The sequence below is a fragment of the Ixodes scapularis genome, unplaced genomic scaffold (genome assembly GCF_016920785.2).
Source record: "Ixodes scapularis isolate PalLabHiFi unplaced genomic scaffold, ASM1692078v2 PGA_scaffold0__279_contigs__length_252992795, whole genome shotgun sequence".
Taxonomy (NCBI): domain Eukaryota; kingdom Metazoa; phylum Arthropoda; class Arachnida; order Ixodida; family Ixodidae; genus Ixodes; species Ixodes scapularis.
In genome coordinates, this window is record NW_024609835.1 from 122155645 (window position 1) to 122174812 (window position 19168).

Consider the following 19168-nt stretch of genomic DNA (forward strand, 5'->3'; position numbering starts at 1 on the left):
AACCTATGAGCACCTTCGTACTGAGATCGAATCTGACCTAAACATGGGTAAGCAACAGTGCTTACCCATGTGAACATTTTCTATATTGGATAAACTGGCATAGCCTGGTTCTGAGGTTTGCTCTTGACAAAATGCCGGTCAATTTCATTTGCAAATAAGCATCACCCTCTCTAATTCATGATTTTTGTTAAATAGAACAAAGTGGGATTTCATGCTCTACTCGATTCGGAAGCTACTTAATTGGACACTTTCTGAGAGTTTAAGTGTGCAATCGTCATAGTTCTATCATTTGTTCCAGTAAAAAATGCGATAATAAAAACACATAAAAAACGCGATAATAAACTTCTATATATTTGAAAAGTTATATATGCGTGAGGAACACATATAGTTATTTAAATTAGCTTCAAAATAAAAAAAAAAAACATTATTTAAAGCTTTTCCAAATCACCTATAACGTGTCTATAGAGGATAGAAGCGCCGAAAAAGATTTGCAGAACATCTTTCAGATAATTTAAAGGTGCATTTACTTATATATCTTTGAGGTGAGGATCTTCTATTTATGCTGCCAAATATTCAGACAGGAATTAAGTATATTTGTATTATCATCGATAAATTTGACTTTATGAAGTTCACACAACCGCCTGAGACCGACGCGGAAGGACGATACTCGAAAATACGCCAGCTGTTGAGTCTTCGGCAACGTGCTTTTGTTAGCTGTTTTGCAGTGTAAAATACTGGGTTGCAGGGTATGCCAAAAAACACTGTGGTCACATGATATATCGGTAGGCAAATACACGAAATGTGCAGAAATAAGGAGATGACACGCAATTTTTTCTAAATAATCCCTTACACAACGCTTTACTGCAAAAAGAAATGCATAGAAATGCATAAAATGATATTCCTAATTAAACATAGATTCCGCGCAGGGCAAATGAAGATTTTTAGAATCCTAATATAAATCACTTTTGGGCATCAGCTTGCCTCAGCTCGAAACGTCGCGAGATACTACCTCGGGAGGCTAATGTTATCTTAGGTTTTACGTGCACTTGTTTTGGGACCTTACTTCACGACTCTGTTCTTTATCAGTCATGTGCTACATTTCATTAGGCTGCCGTATATCATCGCGAGACTGCTATAAATGCTACACAACTTTACACCTTGGACGTCTACTGCTAGTGTTGCGAACGTCGCACTTCACCAGAAAGCTGAAGTATTTAACATGTTTTGCACGTGACGTAATCGCACTAGATACTGGTTGTCATTGCGAGTTGTTCTTGCTGAGAAAATCAAATCCGATGGGGCAAAATGCACGCTGCAAAATTTTCGCGCTCAGTGCAAGCTATGTATTTGAGATGCACACATTTTTCTTTTTGGTGCATCGTCGTTAGGCACGGCGCGAGTATCTGGCACGGCAAAACGTTCTTTCTGGCAAGAGTGTTTTTACAAATAAAAGTTGTACCAACTACCCATCTGTCACTATCGTTTCCAGGCCACGCTTTCTAGTCTGCGCCGAAAGTGCGGGGTAGAGGAATCTTTACGACACAGTATGCTTTGAAACTACCCCCCTCCCCACTCCCTTTTTTTTTTTTTTAGTTGCTCCTCAAGATACTTTTTATTCCTCAGGGATTGCCTGCTCCGTATTGAGTGGTGTTCACTCGACAATTATATTTATGTCACTCGTTAACAGTAATTCTTCCTTGCTTTTACTTTGCACCAAACTGTGAAGGTTAAACAAAATACAGGGCGGTCGAAACTTGGAGAACTTGAGAACGACACTCCTGTGAGACTTAGAGCGGCTGCCAACGTTTGGCTATCCCCGTGAGGCCACTAGGATCTTTCTTTTCAGGTATCCCTCACGTACACACTAATAGTTCCATGTAACGTCGAACTAATACGTCACATTTAGACCCTTTAACACTTCTATTCTCGGTACAACTTTCTGAGGCAGTTCAGCAATAACGAAAACATGTTTGGGAGCCTCAATGGTGTGCATACATGTAAAATGGGTTCGTGCAGCATTTTTCTTACCTTCAGTTCAATAAATACCGCTAAGTTGTGATCCCTGACGTTGATAACTTGCAAAAGCATCCATTAGTTTGCCCCTCCGAGAAATGGGAGACAGTCGAAAGAAAGAAATGAAAAAGCTTTCCCCTCCTCAACTCGCAATTAGAACTATCAGCCACGTGATCTGATCCTAATATATGCAGCGTCAGTGTTTATCATAGTCATAAGCAGGGCTGGCAAAGCAGCCACTTTGCTTTTTCCAATTTCAGATGTTTTCCAATTTTCTGTTTTCCAATTTCAGATGGCAAAGCAGAGCATGGGCTAATCTTCAGATATAGTTTTAGTTTGGCTATAATGGGGCCCGAGCCCCACTAAAGCGACAAGCAGAAACAAACGACAGCGGCTAGCCTTAAACCAGAGTATTTCGCGATTTGACAGGCTTTGTAGAATAAAGAAGGCTATGCTCAAACACGAGTATCATGCACAGGATGGTACCATTTGCAGGCTTGTAAACACTCGTGCTAACTTCGCGAGCACCGAACAACTCAAAGCCGTATAAAGGTACCATCGCGAACATGCTGCATGTGTCTGAGGCTTGTCGCTTTCGTTTGTTTCTGTTTCTAGTTCTAGTGGGACTCGGGCCCATCATTATCTTTGAGTTGAACACGAGCCGTTACCCGAATGTTTGGCGATACTGGTTGTCATGAACCAGAGCATTTGACTCGGAATCATGACAATCGGGTACATCATGGTGTCACGGGACTCTCAGTGCGAAGTTGTAATGTCATGTGACGTCACGGTATCAACAACGTTAATAGATCTAGCGACGTCCTCAATTTGAATCGACTTTACGCGGTGAGTCACGTGACGTCACGGGGTCACGTGATGTGACATTACTTGACAGCATGTCTTGACATTATGACGTCACGTGACGATGTGACACATGGCTATTCATAGTGCCAATAAAAAAGCGCCGCAAAAAACCAGGATTTATTATACATTGGAATTCTGTATATGACGATTTGATCAATACGTAGAGGAATACACTTGCCAATTTTTTATTCCCAAATAATAAATTTGTAATACTAACAAAAAAAATTACCGTGAACCGTTTTGATCCGGTTACCGTTATATTTTTTTCCGGTTCAGTTCCGGTTCAGTTCCAAGATGGCGGCGAAGATTTCGGTTCGGTTCAGTTCCGGTTCGGCTGAAAATAACGGTTCTGTTCCGGTTTTCGGTTCGGTTCGGTTCCGGTTCGACACCCTGATTGTGACCTTCCAGTCAAACAGTTGAACCTTTGTGACACAAACTTAAACACAACGAAATCGTTGATTTGCCGAAGCAGTGCTCTTTTCGTAACTTGTTTTCTACAGAAGTCGACGCATTTTAGAAACCTTTCTACAGTAGGTGTACAACACAGGTTCCTCGGCTTGTCGGCTCGCTTCGTGTCGTTTGGGTAACAGAGTAAAACCCGTTTCACGTGTTGTGTTCATTTGGTGGAATGTATTGTCGCATGACATTTTATAAAAGCACGAAAATGTGACATGCATAGTAGTGCTAAATAAGCACTTTTCATATTGAAGTGTCGAAGCTCCGTACGGAGGCATACTGTTTTCACTGCAGTACTAAAGCACAGGAAACTAAAAATAGAATGCCCAGTGCTTTACCCCAGTCAAACACCTATCATGGTGAACGGAGGAACATCGAAAGAATAAGACGCACGTGCGACGAGGGATGACGTACATGGGCATACCAACTGGAGGGGGGAGGCAGGGGGGTTGCTTGCCCCTCTTTTTAAAGTGAGGCGGCAAAGCTTGTATTTTGCACCCCCCGAAAATACCAGCCACATCTTTTTAAACGTCATTTGTCTTGGAGGGGGGGGGATGGGGGGGCAGGGCAGAGAAAACGGCATCGTGCCTGACGACGCCTTCAATGGCACATTTTCTAAAATGCTGTGAAGGAAATGAGCCTTCATCGTTCAGGTTTGAAGAAAATGGAAAAAGAAATGTAATTTCATTACAACACCAGTAAAAAAAACAAAAAACCCAGCAGTCAAAAACACGGCCATACGTAAAAAAAGAGTACCCATCCTAAAAAAAACACAAAAGACTGTCAATAAAAGAAAAAAAAATGTGTGGCCGTCCAGTTCCATTTTGCCCATCTTTCCTTCGTTTGTTTGTTTACACTCTCGCCTTTTTTGTAGCTGAGCCCCGTTTCACCTTGCATTTGACGGCAGCGGACTCTACAAGCCATTTCAGTCAATCTAGTGCAGTAATTTATCTTGTGACTTCGTTCCCCGCACATCACTCCCGAAGATCACGTGACACTCGCATGGCATTGGATTGGCTGGAATGACTCATAATGTATGCTGTGGTATATTTTAAGCTGAAACGGGGCTTACACCCATTCACAAAGCAGCAAGGGTCTGTCGGGTCTTCTCTTCTATCCTACGCTAGTTTCCGAAACGGGGAGATCCTTTTGTCCTGACACCGGCGCATAAAGCCCACCACGACACGACCCATTTGGGAAAGTAAAAAAAAAGGCACTTGCCAAGTTTGATCTGAGCTCCCTGTTTTTACATTGAAGACATCCCTTGTCTGGAAAACATAACAAAGGAAATAGACACCGATGGTTGAAGCCTGCAAGCTCAAGGTCGTGGCGCAGTTGTGGAAGCGCATAAAAGAATGCCGTTGTCGGCTTCTTTGTGGCATCTTTCTCTTTTTTTTTAACATGTGGCTCGTCGTGTTGTAGCTAGCTGTTTCTGATTAGTTATCTCTTCCCCTGTCCCTTCAACCCCCAAAACAACAACAACCAAACTGGGTTTGAACTTGTGGGGCGTCGTTAGACCCCATCCAGTGATACCGGTGCCTGGGGACTTGTTATTAATCGCCTCCGTGGCGAAGACGGTGCGTTTGGCTGTCTGAGTGCCACACTCGGGACCACTGTCCATGTTGAAGACAAAGGCTCATGCCTGTCTGGCAAGCGGCGAGCGACACAATGGGAAGGAGGCTGGGAGGACGGGACACAAGGCATTGGGAAGACTCTTGCGAAAGGAACGGGCAACGACGGACGTGCGCGATGGTGGTGACCACGATGTCGTGACACGGCCTGGTGAAGTGGTCTGGACTTAACCACGAATCCGACCCCTGACGTCAATGTCCCCATGACGAGGTGTACACAAGCTCCGCTAGGACTATCGGCAGCAGCCGCAGCGACAGTGGCACTCTTCCCCAAGGATTCTTCGATGATCCCTTATTAGTTAAATTAGTTGGTACGCCACTGACGATGGCGTACCAAATAATTCACGAAAGAAAGTGTATGTCCTCCTTTACATGAAAGGAAGTGTACGTCGTCCCTTGTCCCACCCGCGTCTTATTCTTTCGGCGTTTCTCAAATCAACCAACGTGCTCATCAGTCTACAAACACTGCATAATCTTTATTAATATTCAAATGAGACTAAACTGAGGAAGGAATGACTGACCAAGCTGTAAAAGGGCAAGCCAGACTCAAGAACACCTCATGTGCACAGTGAAACCTCCAATTAAAGCGGCTTCACATACCCCCTTTCCACCGCGGGCAGCGAGCGCTTGTCTCTCATTGCTTCCGAGTTGATTCCTTTCTGCATTTTCCAAACTGGTAAACAACTGTTTCCCCGAGATAACTGGCAGTGGCTGGCTCCAGGTATTCTTTCGATTAACATCCGCTTCTTCGTCCAATCGACGCGAAACATACAAAAACCGCCTATGTGTTCGGGGCCTGTGGGATCAGAAAGCCGGCAATAATTCGGCGTCCCAAGAATGAGCTAAAGGCCCGCCATGCATTATGACCGTTTATGCAAGTTTATTTTTATAACTCAAAGAATTGTGCCAAATCTGCGGTGCACATCTGAGCGAGAACTTTTAAATTTATAACCAATAATTGGCGAAAATTGGAAAAAAATGAAGGTATAAACCAATTACATTACAAAACTGTCGGGCCAAGCCCGGCAATTTACAAAGTTGGCGGAATTTCGGCTTTTCCTCCGAGCAAAAGTCGCAATGTGACAAACTCCTTAGCCAGACGTTTGATGCGGGAGAGGGAAAGCACCGCTGCAAAAGGGCAACAATTGCCTAGACTTGGTTTGTAGGGTGCCGTACGAACGCTTGCTGGCGACAGCAAGACCGCACTTGGACGGAAGTGTTGGTATTGGCACGCTCATTAGCCCAACGAGCGTGCGTCGCCACACAACACAACAATATAGGCATGCGCAACTAGAACGACAACACGTCCTACCTCACCTTTAAAAAACTCACTCATAGTCATAAGCACTCACTCCCCTTCACCAATCAGGCGTGAGATAAGGGCGAGTGACTTCATAAGCCTTGAAAACTAATGAGTTTGAGGTTGAGTGAGGGGCATAAATAAGTTCGGTGAGCTCATGAGTTTGGTGAAGTCATGAGTTTGTAAGTTTGGTGAGTTCATGAGTTCGGTGAGGGGCATGAGTTTATGAGGTCGGTGAGTGCACGCGTTCGGTGAGAGACATGAGTTTGCGAATTCGGTGAGGAGCGCGAGTTCTTGAGTTTGGTGAGTTTATGAGATTGATGAGGGGTTTCAGTTCACAAGTTTGGCAAAGCATAAGCTCCGTGAGGGACCGTGGGTTTGATGAGGGCTTGCGGGGTGACGTCGAGGAAGGGCGGGTCATGTGGCTTCTGCATAAATTTCCGGGAGAGTTGAGTTAATGCTCGCTTTGCAATGGTGCTGTTAGCTCATACAGCTGCTCCTCTAGGAGTGATGGGAAAAGATGGAAGGTGCCTATTGATTTATCTACGCTCATCGGCTTCTGACTCGCTTCACGCCGGCTTAAGGGGGGACGCGGGCTTTGAAAACCGGAAAATCGCGAAAAAGTCGATTTTTAGAAAACCTTATTTTTCGGTTGTATATCTCATAAACTACCTTCTCTGTAATTATCAGCACCAAATACAACGGGGAAATATTTAAAAGCAATTATTTACGAGGCCTGAATAGCATCCAAGTGACGGTCAAACGTCAAAATCAACCCCAACTTTGCGCGCTCGCCATTTTCGACGCGTTGGGCCGACGGCCGCCATCTTAGTCTTGTTTTGAACGTGAATTCTTTCTCTTTTTTTTTGCCAGCTCCCAAAATGGCGTCGGCCGCGTGGTTACGGCGTGGTCGCCGTTCTTCCATGTCGCAATCGCAAGAACGCGATTGGACAGAGCGCGCGCTCGAGGAGCGTGCGGGGGAGCGCGCGACTGCTATTGGCTGGGACGCGATTTCTCCGCGCGCGGAGCGCTCTCCTCCTTTGTTTCTCCTGCTGTTGCCGCTTGCGTCGTCTGCTTTTGATAGTGGTCTGCTTGCACGCGCTCTTGCTTTGTCAGCTCCACTTCGTTTTTCGCCATCTTTACGATCGTTTTCCGAACTTTCTTCGAGTAGTTTCGTGTAGCGTGCCCGTCTGTTTCGTGGTCGCACACGATGCGGGGTTCGAAGTACAAGACGGTGCACGCGTTTGGCGCGCGGAAGCGGTCCATGAAGTTAGTGCGGATGGCGAAGTTGGAAGTTTCTGCACAGCGTGCCGTCAATGATGATCGCGTCAACACTTCCAGTGATGGATTTTCTGTGCCATCGGCTGTCGTCGAGGAAGAACGCATCGCCCCGCTCACGCCTGGAGTACCGAGCATGCCGACCGTTGTGGTTCCTTCCGAGATCGCGGGTCCCAGCGCCCGTCTTCCGCCTGCCGCGACAAGTAGGAGCCCGTCTTCTAGCACCCATCTGCGGACGCATTTCCTGACACGTGAGGAGATCGAAGCAGAAGCTAGACATTGTGATATTGCTCAAGCCGAACTTGGAGCTAGGCCAGCAAACTGCACTGCATGAAGCGGTGTTGAGGTTCAACGCCGGCTGCTACAAGGCAACTGCGGAAATATCGGTTGCAGTGGGACTTCAGCCGACCCATCTAGCCCTCCAACGAGCTGCCGAGAAAGATGCCCTACGTCTGCACAAGGCCAGCAAACGACATCAAGAGAATTTGGAAAGGCGGAACAAGAAGAAAGTGCGCAAGAACACTTCTGACTATTCTGCCAGGGTCATTCTAAAGCTGAAAATCTGCGTGCAACTTTCAAGTGCTGTTTTCTCAGAATGGATTTTTTCACTGTCGTGGCTGCTCGTCCCAGCGATATCTCAGGAACTGATGAATGGATTTTTGTGCTGTCTTTTTTATTCTGTTCTCTAATAACTTTGTGAGGGCATAACAGAGCCCTTTTTTTTAGAAAACTGTACTAAAAATTTATAATAAAAAAATGAAATTTGGTGAATGTGGGTTTCATTGACTACACAAAATTCAAAGTTGCGTTAAAAATTTTCAACAAAGAAATTTTAAAAAAGGGCTCTGTTATGCCCTGGGGAATGTATCCAGGGGTCATCATAACAAATTTTACGCCGCTACTACCTTTTTCAAATTCTCCAGACCTGGGATAAGGAATGCATATGGACGATTTTGATAAATACTTGTAACTTGAGAAATAATATGCACAGCTCCACGAAACTTTGCAGTTACTCTTATGTCTGTGTTATAAACACATTCTGTAAATTTCGTTCAGATATCTCTAGAAATAAGAAATTTCATATTTATTCCCCACCTCCTCCCTTAAAATGGTATTTTGCCGCTGGTGGCTAATTCTGAAGCCAATACTAAAATGAATACCGGCTGCGAACTGTCGCAATTGGCCTGTAAACTTGTTTGCTCAAGTTGTAACCTGGAGTTTTCGAAAAAAAAAAAAGTATGCATACACGGCTTCGTGCTCAAGTACGCCCAAAACACCGGACTTGTTCGCAATTGGGTTTAAAGGCTGCTACATTTATTTGGTAGAACATAAAAGTTGATTCGATTCTAGATTATCATTAAAAAATTGCAGACGGTAAGTTTCTAGATTACATTCAAAGAGATATAAAACAATATTTTTTACTTTCCCCTAATAATATTGGTGATAAGTATAACAAATCAATGTTCTATCCTGCTATCTGACACCCCATCAGTCGCTCAAGAGGGGGACATTGAGCATAGTCGGAAAACTGCCTGCACCCGAAAACGTTTTGTGCGCCGAAAAAAGAACCTTCTTAATAGATCCAAAAGTAGTATTTAGATATTAGTTATGATTCCTATTTATTATTATATACAAACCGATAGAGCTCGCGCCGGTGCACGCCAAAGTAGTTTACGAGGAGTGCTATTTTTCTTCTCATGAGAAAAATTAACTGTCCCATGGAATGAAGCCGGCGTTGTCTGTGACTTTCTGTAGAAGAAAAATGACACCCACAAGCGGAACTCCCATTGGCTGCGACGCGTCATATCAGATGCTTCGTCGCGGAAGCCGGCCGGGCGCTCAAGGTCAAAGCAGACGCGCCTCAGAAATAAAACACAAACAAGAACACAGCAATGCAGATGCATCGTCAGGGAAGTCGTGGAGTCGGAGGGGGAGCCGCGCCTGCGCAGCGGGGGAGCATGATGTCACCGCCGGCACGCTGTATGAAAAAAGAAGATGTGGTGCGCTGCTTGTTGGAATGCTTTCGCATTCCTACACGTAAGCAGTTTTAAGTGTCTCTAGCGAATTTTTTTAGCAACGATTTATATTTATACGAGTAAATTACAGGGGGGAGTGGGTAAATCCAAACCCAAGACGTAAATATATCTGATATGCATGCATGCGCATGCATTCATGGAGGCAACCTTCCCCGCCCGAAGAAATTAAGCACCCCAATTTTTTGTATCTAACAAGACAAATATTGAAGAAATGTAGACCATTCAATTAAGTTGCATACCATGCCTTCCCCTCCTGAAATATACCGTGGATATACGAATTAGGCTATCAATAGTTAGAAGTGAAGCAATTTAAATATCTAAGGTATAAGAACCTGCACTTACACCAGTAGGCTATTTATTCATTCAAATTAGTGAAGACATTAAAAAATACAATCCATCGAAAACTAATCAATGATTTTAATATAAAAATAACTTTGTACATGTAGTTTGTAAATATTTGTATTCAACATATACCAACAAGTTTGAACACAAACACACATTGTCTGAGCAACAAGAATACTGAAGGCATCTGACACCGCTATGTCAGGATCCATAAAGTAGAGAATTTTACGAGGCACAGAGGCGGTAGATTAGAATGTTCCAGTTTTAATGGGCATGTGCGGTGCAACAAAACACGAGAGGCGCAATAAAAAAAAAATAATATGGTACGCACAAAGTTCTTCTATTGTTTCTTCTTCCAGAAAAAAAGAAAATATCCACCAGGCATTTATTTTAGGTTAAATAATTTGTGTGAACGACGAAAAATATAAAAAGAGACCATACCGAAATGATTCTACTTGACAACGGTTTGCCGAGCAAGCCGTCCTACCATTAAAGGACACATGCAAAGGAAGAAAACATTTTTTTTAAAATAGCCTACACAGAAAAAGAATGTCATAAAGCAAATTTACAATGAAGCAAAATTTTTTTTTTTTTTTTAGAACTATATTTATGACGCGTAACGAATTTGTAGTTGGTGCCCGCGGAAGCCGCCGCTCGTCACGTTGTAGACCTGTGTGCCGCCATGCTGCGTCGCCGCCGCCGCACGCTGAGCGTGGTGCGTTACCTTAACGTGTTTCTTCACGCCACCGCCACCGCCACCGAAAGGGAACACTCCATCGTGCCGCCGCCGTCAATTTCTGACCGGTGCACAGGTCTATCATGTGGTGCTCGCGTTCTTTCAGGAGCTTCCATTGGGCTCTAAAAGTTACTTCTTAACCTTCACTTTTTGTTGCACTTCAAATGAAGATGAATAAGTAACTTTTAGAGACAATAGGAAGCTCCTGAAACAGCGCAAGCACCACGTGATAAATAGCGGGCAGTCACGAGATACTAAATAACAGCAACTTTTCCGCGGGCACCCGCAAACGTCAACTACAAAATCGTTTCATGCAGTAAATATAGCTCTAAAAATTTTTCTTGTTCGTTGTAAATTCATTTTATGACTTCCTTTTCCCATCTAGGCTGTTTAAAAATTTTTTTTTTCTCTTTTGCATGTGTTTTTTAAGGAAAAGTTTGTAACATTCCATACATAAACAAAATACACACCACGGTGGTGCCTGTTGGAATAATAATAATTCACACCTGAATAAACAGCGATGCAGATGCTCACTTCATACTTGCACAAAGTTGTTGCATATGCTTGAAACAAACGGTGCACACCACGCATTCCTCAAGCGCAAGGCAGGCATGCCGAAGGAGTCGAAGCAAAAAAAAAGAAAAAGACAAAACCTTTCTTTGCTTGGTGACATGATGACTGGCGCCGGAGCGGTGGAAAACGGCAACGATCGTGGCGGAGTTGTAAAATCCGTGCAACCCGCGTGCAACACAAGCGCCAGCGCCGCGACTACAATGAGGGCGAGAACTACTTCCGAGCGAGTGAGGTCGGTGAGCGAATTTGTTTACGAGTTCGATGAGGGGTGTGAGTTTCTGAGTTCAGTGAGGGGCATGAGTTAGGTGTGGTCATGAGTTTGGTGAGGGGCGTGAATTTGTGAGTTCGGTGAGTTCATGAATTCAGTCAGGGCTGTGAGTATGGTGAGTTCATGAGTTTGCCGAGGGGAGTGAGCTCGTGAGTGAGGATTTGAAGGTGACTGTGAGGGTGAAGGTGAGTGAGTTTTTAACTTTTTATTTTGAGCTAGCTGTGAGTGAGTTCAACGAAAATTGCCGACCTCTGCGTCCTACACATTTCTAACTGAAAAAAAAAGTTTTCTATCGGAGGTTTTAGAGATCAAACAAATCGAGAATCACAGACGCCATGATGCACGCCACACAAGGTGTCGTGTAAAGCTCGAGGCTTGTTTTTAACGTTTTAAGGATCGTCTCCATCAAAAGCGACTTGCAGATGGTGCAATTAGGTAGAAAGAAAACTAATAAAAATGGCATAAACTTTTTTTAGGGGTGAAGCTCCTTAGGGTCTAGCCTTGTCCGTCCGGCGTCCGTGCACACATCGATCTTGCTGGTGCTCGTGCTCATGAGCTCACATGCTCACGTGCTCGTGTAAGGCAAAAAAAAAAAATAATATTAAAAAATGAAAAAAAAAAATGTTTGTGCAGTTGACAGGAATTAAACTTGTGCGGGAAGACCCCAATGGATTTCTAGTCCATCGCCTTAACCACTCGGCCACGACCGCGGAACGAGTAGGGGGCTCTGAGATATGGTAGCAACTCAAGAGCTGGGGATGCCATGGATGAAACGTTGCATGTAGGCGCTCAACGTCTATACAGGAGAGGGTGCTGCGGTCAAATGCATATATAATCGCGTTAAACTTTGCATGCATTGGCTCAATGTTTATAGACAAGAGGGCGCTGCGGTCAAATGCTTAAATGCGTATATAACCACGTTCCATACCACAGATTCTCTTTCTGGCATGGGTGAAAACAAACAAAAGGCTCGGCATGCTGCGGCTCAGCGTCTACACAGACAAGCACCACCAGAGCTTCATTCCAATCAACATCATTCACCACGTGGAGATGCGGTCAATTCTTTTATTTAACAGCTTGTCAATTGACACGGATGCAAACTAACATAAATGCCCCGTGCGATTTTACTTGTTGCGTCGTCTGATCGAAGCTTCACCCGCTATGCCACAGAAAAGCACCTGTGATGTGGCGCCACTGAAACATCTAGTGGCCAATACAGTCAAACCTGTTTATAATGAACTCTGTCAGACACGCATTTTATTCCAATATATCCCGTAATTTGCTATATCAAAACCGGGCCAACTGCGAATCCTGAGGCCAGGTCTTTGTAATGAACAATTATTTTCTTGACACTACGGTAAACAGACGTCAATGCATTCGTCAGCAGACCACGACAAACATTTATGACCCACAAAAATGTAACCAATAAAGCTCTAGACGGGCTAATTGCAGATACAAAAAGTACTAGCTTTCAAACTCTTTATTCTGCGAGGAGGTTTAAAAAACTAAAGCACCACAGCGTGCTCATAAAAATTTTTGTTTTACTATTTTAGTTGGTTGCAAAGTTTTTTCATCTGGGCTTAGATCCACGATCTGCAGTATGGAAATCGTGTCCTTAAAAGAAATGTGATTTTGCCCCCATGAAGCCAGAGCCCAAACAAAACCAGCGGAACCGTAGAGACGAAAAAGAGAGCCGCGCAGAACAGCCGAGCTGCAGCGAGGATTGCTGGTTGCACGCAAACGCCACTGCTTCTCTAGCCGCGATGCCCCAAGATCAGTACTTTGTGCCAAGGAATCATTTCCAGCTTGTCAAAGAATGAGAAAGACGGTTGCCATATCCTCTGCGAACCAGATTAGCATGCAAAAGTTAAACGAGAAAGAAAATAAATAAACAAAACATAGCAAGCGCTTGTTAGGAAGCAGCCGGCACGGACTCTGAAATTTCGAGTGGAGATTGCTCCCACAGCGTGTCCTGCCCTTGATTTTTTTTTTTTTTTTTTTTGTATGTTTCTTTGCACTTTCTGCAGTCACTCTTCTTGCTTGATGTTTGGCAGGCTTAACTTAATGCATTCCTTTTTCTTTTCTCTTTTAAATGAGACGGGGGCATTGTGTATTTTTAATTTGTTTTTTATGGGTGCTCGTGCGTTTTCGAAGTCCGCGTTTTTCTTAGTTCTGTATAGCCAATGGGTTGTTCATTATAGAGTTAATTTTTTACATGTAATTTTACATGTAACTTTGTTTATTTTAATGTCAATTACATGTAAATTTACATGTAATTTTGTTGTAAATATAGACAATAACTGGCTCGATTCAGGTTTGCTATAAGCAGGTTCGACTGTAGTATTCGAGGAATTCACATACCACTACGAGCCCTTGTTCGGTAGTACTGTCCATGAAACCACGGCACACGCTCCTCTGGAAAGTCGAGGCAGGCCACCCGATTCAGCGTGCCGAGAAGCTCCCGTAGTTGGCGCCCCGGTACCCGCTCGTGCTTGCCTGCAAGAGTGTGCACGTACACAAAGAAACATCTTATCAGAACATATTGCAATTGTCACTGACAGGATTAGAACAGTAGAGACGAGCTTTGGTCGTCCTGCCTCCAGCGCGAGCTCGCTACCTTCGACGACGCTTCAGCATCTCGTGTACCCCGAGCATGCCGGAGGCCGGATGTTCAAAAGACACACCCAGCCAGAGTTGTGTTTACAGGGAGTTTGGTGAATGGCAGGCGCGGGCAGAGCCGGGGCGTGCATCAGGGCCAGTTTGCTCGAAGCTGGTTAACTCTAACCGCAGTTAGAAGTTAACCGCATTTCCCTACGACCGGAAATTTTCGGTCACGTGACCGGCAGAGTAAGGACGGCGGGGAAACATGGCGGTGCCCCGGTGAGTGAGCGCCGCTCGCTTTGGACCTGATATGTCGTTGTAGCTACAATATTAGGCACATTAGTCAGCAATGAATGGTGCAAGAGGCTTTCGCTTTGCCTTACCTCACTTAAATCGCCAAGCACGAGCAATGACATTGCCGCATTTTTTGGATAGTCTTTCGATTCTGGCCATTCCTAAGCCTAAATGAACGTGATAATTGTCGGCATGGCAACGTCTTTGGAAAGTGGATTGCCTTGACTTAATCGGCTGGGTATCACACAAAAGCAGACAGCGTCCCAATAGACCTTTTGCTAAGTTTCCCAAGCACCGAGGTGCATGCTGCGAGTATAGTTGCACGTGCTGCACGTGTTAGCGTCTGCAGTAGTAACTGTTCTTAAGCAAAGAAAAAACCTAAAGTAAACTTTGCCTTGCACGTGCGTTCCTCAAAGCTTTATTATGATTATTTACTTCGAGTCTTTTATAAGGTGAATCCAGCGCGCGCGGACCGTAGAATTACACTTCCAGCGTTCTCCTCGATGCTTGGGTAATTTACTAATAGGTATATTTTCACTGGAGCCGAATCACAGGTTTTTCAATTTATGATGGTGTTATTTACAGTTCTTACATGCTGGCCAACCATGCTGCCGATGTACTGCCCGGCTTTCAATGCTCACTTTTTCCTTATCGTTTCTATAGGACTGAACTTCGTCGTCCTCTTTTGAACTTGGAAGGAAATTTCTACGAGGCTTGTCTTCAATTTAGACAGCCAAGCATTTAAAATTTTTCCAAACAAAGATGAATTTAATTTTACCTTATCTAATATCTGTACCACGAGCAACAAAAAAGTGTCTGCTCAAATGTATGCCGCGCAGGTACGTGAAAGCCCGGTAGCGCGCGTTTTTAAGTCCCCCCTTATCGGGAACGTTTTCCACAGAAGCCACTTACATTCGCTACAACCAGTAGGTGACACCAGCTACCACCCTATAATAAAACACGGAGCTATCGCTCATCCAGCCCTCGTCAAACTTGGCTAGGTACTTGTAGGTATACCTAGTAAGGAAGGGCGGTTAACTTTTAACTGCGGTTAAAGTTAACCGGCTTCGAGCAAACGGGCCCAGACGCAGAAAGTGGACTTGGCATGCTTTCTTGGCCAACCAAAAGCCAAAAAGAATCCCCTAGCGGTGGTAGCGAGAAACAGTTTCGGTCGTTTTATTAAGCGTGTAAGAGTTATTTGTAGTAACACTTCATGGTTGAAAATAGGGTGCCTGTGACGTTTTGATCATGATCATGCAGAAAGATGTAAGAAACGAATGCGCCGCTCAACTCTGTTTTGCTCGGACAGAGTGTGACCACTCGGAGGGCAGATTCCCGGCCCTTGGCGCTTGGCATATGAACTATGTCGATCGTTCCACTAGTCGCACTCTTCCACCATGATTTTGGATGACCGTGATTGAAACATCAAGTGCACCATGTTTTCAGTCACCGAGAGTTATTCCAACAAGCTTATCAAGTTTGTTTCTCGTGACCGCTGCTAGGGTATTATTTCCGGCTTCTGGTGGGCCACATTAGAATTTCTGAAGACGTCCTGGAACACGCCCAGCCCGCTTTCGGCCAATGGCACCTCCTCATTTGTCTCCTATACTTCCCAACGAATGGTCAAACTCTCTACATATATGGGTTTGCACCCAGCCATTTTCACCCTCTCGGTAACTAGGTGTGGCAAGGTAGCTCAAGTAAAATCACACAATGTTACAATTATGTACAGCTCCCCTTATTGCCAGAGCATGTCACTAGCTAGCTAAAGAGCAGCCACATAATACCGTTACTTGGGAAGGTAAAAAAGCGACTTGAGGCGGAGGTTACCCCGACGTGGGTTCCCAAAGGGCGCAAAAATAGATTTCCCAGCTAACATGGAAAGCTAAGCTGGTTAGTAAGTAACTCTTGAAAGCAAAAAATATAAAGATCAATGCAAATGAGTAAAATGCGGACACAGAAAAAAAACATAATTTCTGCCTGTTAACTTGACACGTACGAGTCGTGGGGAAATGAAAACTTGCACGTAACACTGAGAACCACTTGCACCCTCTTGTCTAGTAAATAGGTTCACACACTGGATTCTCTGGCTCAAATTTTTCATATCATCTCTACTCTTAGGTAATGAGTTTCCCCAATTAAAACACCATTCAAACATATTTGAGCAATGCACTACTGCGCAACTATCATCCAAATGTTCCATACCTCTTATCTGTACGGTAGTTAGCGAAGTCAATAGGCATCTAAACTGCTTTACTGCAGCACTACCGGTGGGGAATAGCCTGTCTACAGCGTGAACTGGTGGCAGCATTTCTGAATGTTAGAACAATCTCTCACTGTCTATAGACACTCAATGTCTAATTTTCTTCTTTTTTTTTTTTCTAATGCAAGGAAAATTTGTGAAAGAAATATAGGCACTTTTACTTACTAATACCTTTCACATCTGCTATGGGTGTTTCACACGAATTTGAAACGCAAGAAAACAGTTTCCGTCATTTTTCAAAGGACTAACCACGTACGGCTACATATTGTACAGAAAATGCAAAAAAGCCTTTAACGAAACCATACTCGTGATTTGCACGTAGTAAACACCCTCGTTTTCCAGAAATGATGTTCAACGACTTTTGCACATTTCAAATTTCATGCACCTTTCGATCGGTTTTATTGTCCTACATGTTCCAGCTCTTTTGGTGCTCTTTTCTCAACTGCAAAATACACCACCTGTACTTTTGGGGAGCTTCAAGCACAACACGTTTCTGCCTCTGAAATTTGTTCGTTTCGTCGGCAAGGTCTAAGCAAGCCAATCGACAGAGAAAGTTTCCCCATAGGTGCCGGAAACAAGCTCGACGAAAAAAAATAAGCGCATCTCCACGTGGTGAATGATGTTGATTGGGGCAAAGCTCTGGTGGTACTTGTCTGCGTAGACGCTGAGCCACAGCATGCCGAGCCTTTCGTTCGTTTTCATCCATATCAGAAAGAGAATGTGTGGTATGGAATGTGGTTATATACGCATTTGAGCATTTGACCGCAGCGCCCTCTCGTCTACAAACGTTGAGCTAATGCATGCAAAGTTTAACGCGATTATATACGCATTTGATCGCAGCTCCCTCTCCTGCATAGATGTTGAGCGGCTGCATGCAACGTTTCATCCATGACATCCCCAGCTCTTGAGTTACTACCACATCTCAGAGCCCCCTACTCGCCCCGCAGTCGTGGCCGAGTGGTTAAGGCGATGGACTAGAAATCCATTGGGGTCTCCCCGCACAGGTTCGAATCCTGTCGACTGCTCAAACATTTCTTTTTTTGTTTCATCATTTTTTTTTCCCCCTACACGAGCACGTGAGCACGTGAGCTCACGAGCATGATCACGAGCACCAGCAAGATCGATGTGAGCACGGACGCCGGACGGACAAGGCTAGACCCTAAGGAGATTCGAACCTAGAAACCAATCTTGGCTCAAGCTCCTGGTGCCTGGAACGTGTCCCCGGCAGGAGCGATTACGGCATCCCCAAACAGGGTCCCCCCCATTTCCATCCGACATCACAAAAACATTGTGCTGTTGCCTGTAGCAATCCTGGCGGTGCCACAGCAGCAGGGGTGCATGAGGCAGACGCCAGTCCTGCTCTAGCGTAATATTCCAAGAGATAGCTTGCCTAAAATCGAGGGGAAATCTGATAAAAATGAGGAGTGGGCCAACTTTTGGATTGCAATCGAGGAAAGTTAAAGAAATTACATTTTTAGTATAGTATATGTTCCTGCCAAACTTATTATCGTGGCAATACTTCCCAGTCACCGACGTCTACTCATATCCTGCTGTAGCCGACCAGCCGCGTTTACGCCGAGGTTGTTACAGATCCGAACATTACACTTAGTAGGAGTGGGCTATCTTTCAATGTTAAAGAACAAAAATAGTGAGTCAAGCTAAAAGAGGAGGGGTGGGTCGTCTTTCGGGGGTGGGGCATTCCTTGGTACATTATGCTAGGTCGCCCTGCGGTCAGGCCATTCACGGAAGATTCGATGGCCAGGAGTTGGGACGCCGTGCCCACTCACACAAAAGTTCCTGGTCCAGCCGGTCCATGAAGTTCAGGGTGAAGATGCGTTTGAGGATGCTGCTCTCCAAGCGCTGAAAAAACCCCAAGGCCACGGCAGCCTGCAGCAGGTGATTGGCCGGGAGCTCCTCGAAGTGCCTGCGTAACAAGAACGAGAATGGTACCTCACGCCGTAGAATACAAGTATGAAACGCGGCTCGCAACGACGAGGCTATGCCCTTAGAAAGACCGCGAAATGGAAGCTGGAAACGAAGAACTGGATGACCTTTCACATCTTCGGGAAAGGAGGATCACACAATTCTGCGGCATATCATCCTCCAATGATGTCAGTAGCTTTTGGCTGCGAGGGTCTTTCTTTCTTCCCGTGTGACTTTTTTGAAGGTTCTATGGCTTCACCGCAGAGTGCTGCCTCCTGTCCCAGCTTTAAAGGGATACTGACAGAGTATTTACGCTCGCCAAGGTTTTTATTTATTACCAAGGTTTTTATTATACCGCCTAACTTCACTATCCTCCTCATCACTCAGGCTGTTCCGTATCAGCAAGGTGCACATCAAGTTGAACCTGGATATATTGAATTCAAAGGGAATCGTAAAATAGTTTGGTATATTGATAATTTGATATACAAAAATATGTTAACTTAAGCTCCAGTTGAAAGTTCTGCGCATCTCTGCTAATACCGAAGGCCGCGACAAACAAGACCCTACCAAATAAAGCTTCTAAGAGCCAC

The 19168-nt window shown here is 44.7% G+C and overlaps 1 protein-coding gene and 1 non-coding gene across 2 annotated transcripts in view; one reads left to right on the plus strand and one right to left on the minus strand.

Annotated features, from left to right (window-relative positions):
* Window positions 1-16052, minus strand: part of LOC120845962 (FAST kinase domain-containing protein 1, mitochondrial) — a 29501-nt gene extending 13449 nt beyond the window's left edge. Inside the window, exons 1-2 of the mRNA XM_040217528.1 lie at window positions 16022-16052; window positions 13859-13993 (exon numbers count right to left, since the gene is read on the minus strand). Of these exons, the coding sequence (XP_040073462.1) occupies window positions 13859-13993; window positions 16022-16052 (166 nt within the window). The remainder of the gene's footprint in view (window positions 1-13858; window positions 13994-16021) is intronic.
* A 1546-nt stretch (window positions 16053-17598) lies between these two features.
* Window positions 17599-17680, plus strand: Trnas-aga. The gene has a single exon. It is a non-coding gene; the product is annotated as a tRNA-Ser (tRNA).
* Window positions 17681-19168: the final 1488 nt, after the last annotated feature.